The sequence below is a fragment of the Aplysia californica genome, unplaced genomic scaffold (genome assembly GCF_000002075.1).
Source record: "Aplysia californica isolate F4 #8 unplaced genomic scaffold, AplCal3.0 scaffold00267, whole genome shotgun sequence".
In the NCBI taxonomy this organism is placed as follows: Eukaryota; Metazoa; Mollusca; class Gastropoda; order Aplysiida; family Aplysiidae; genus Aplysia; species Aplysia californica.
This window is the reverse complement of record NW_004797537.1, coordinates 18058-19824: the sequence shown is the minus strand read 5'-3', so window position 1 is coordinate 19824 and position 1767 is coordinate 18058. Positions and strand designations below refer to the sequence as shown.

The 1767-nt window shown below is 41.7% G+C and overlaps 1 protein-coding gene across 1 annotated transcript in view; it reads right to left on the bottom strand.

Annotated features, from left to right (window-relative positions):
- The window catches only part of LOC101859866 (tyrosine aminotransferase), a gene marked incomplete at its 5' end in the record, with an annotated part of 10879 nt that extends 10538 nt beyond the window's left edge, over positions 1-341 (bottom strand). Inside the window, 1 exon segment of the mRNA XM_013083995.2 lies at positions 274-341. Coding sequence (XP_012939449.1) covers positions 274-341 — 68 coding nt within the window.
- Between the last annotated feature and the right edge of the window lie 1426 nt (positions 342-1767).

Sequence of the window (1767 nt, the reverse complement as noted above, 5' to 3'; positions counted from 1 at the left end):
TATATCGTCATTTGCCTCTACTTCTTTTGTCTTTTTGTCACTCTCTTGTGAACCGCTATTTCCGGGGTGCCTTGATAGTCGAAGCAGACTGTGCTGTTGAGGCTAGAGAGGTGAGCAGAGTAAATCTTGATTCCCCGTTTGGACTTCTCTGTTGACATCCACCCTTGGCGCTCATAATATTATGACCTTATGCATTCGTGAGCGCCGTAAAACCTTTATAAAACAACATAAACTGTATATGTCAACAAAAGCAAGTTGTGTACTGTATCATACCTTTGAATCCACTCGAGATGTGGGAGTGCTCACATAGTCGGCAACAGCTTGCCTAGAGTCTTCATAACCTGAAAGTTGTGGGAGGAAAACTCATTAGGGTGATGTATGGTGATGTATAGTGTGAGTGACACATCACAGTCATCTCTGTTAGCCTAGTACACATGTACTGCACTATGACAAAATAGTTGGCTTACAAATTTATCAGTGTGTTGCGGACAAGGACATTAAGAGAAGCTCGACTAAATAATCATGCTGTATTTGTGCAGTAGTCTTCTCTTATTTTCGTTGCCCATAAGTCACCATCAAAACCTTTGGTCATCTCTTAAGTGGCAGTGCAGTACTAGCTAAAGGGTCGAGCCAAGTAAGTGGAGATCTGTGAAAATGTCTCAAAGAACCCAAGTTGATGAACGCCCTGTTAAGGATTCAAACCTGAGTATCATCTTCCCATTCAATAAGTTTAGTTTAGTAAGAGTTTTACGGCACTTGCAACACAATAAGGTCATATAAGTGCCGAAGATTAGAGGTGTTACAAGAGAGTAACAAACACAAAAAAGAAGGAGGGGAGATAAAGATGATAGATGTTTGATAGGAAAGAAGGAGCAAACCACACCAGAGCACCCGCCAACCACCCACCCATTCAATAAGCTGTCATAGTATCATAACATTTGTCATAATCCAGCGTCTGCGAAGAAATGACCAGGCTTTTCACTTCTTCTTCAGGTGTGGTCAGGTCTGGAGCAGACATTGACGAGCTCGGTACGCCACTCCTCCCTGTTGTCTGTCTTCTTGGTCAGCTCGGTTTTTCTCAATATATTACTTGTTGCAACCTTCACATGGCTGTTCCCATTGCTCGCAAAAGATGCGTTCAATCTTGACGTAGGGAAGTCTATAATTTTATTGAAGGCTTCCTCCTTTCTTCTATGATTTTGTATCCAACTCAGACCAGATTGTTCTTTTTATATGCTCTAAACTGTGACAACAGTGGCGTAAAACATTTGGGTATCTTCTGTGCAGTAAACAATCTTTGATGATGATCAATGCAAAGTCGACAGCAATCTTGCATTTTACCATTACATATTATGTATTTGGAAACTGCCCGATAATGTAGGCCTAGATACTACCCTTTCGGCTTGGGGACATGGAAAGGTCAAGAAACACACCACGATAGGGCATAAATCAAAGACACTCACTAAATACTAAGTAAAAGGCCATCATGATCTGAAGAAGCGCACTCCCCCAAAAAAAATCCCAATAACAACAACAACAACAACCCCCCACCCCCACCCCCTCTCCAAATAAAAACAAATCCAAAGGGCACAACAAAATCAGTTTTACTAAGATTTTACAGCACTTGCAACTCAATTAGGCCATATAAATGCCGAAGATTTGAGTTGTTGCCAGAGAGTAACGTCGTGTACAAAAGAAGGCGGAGAGAAACGAACGATGGATGTTTGATAGGAAAGAAGGAGTAAACGACACCAGAGTACCCACTAG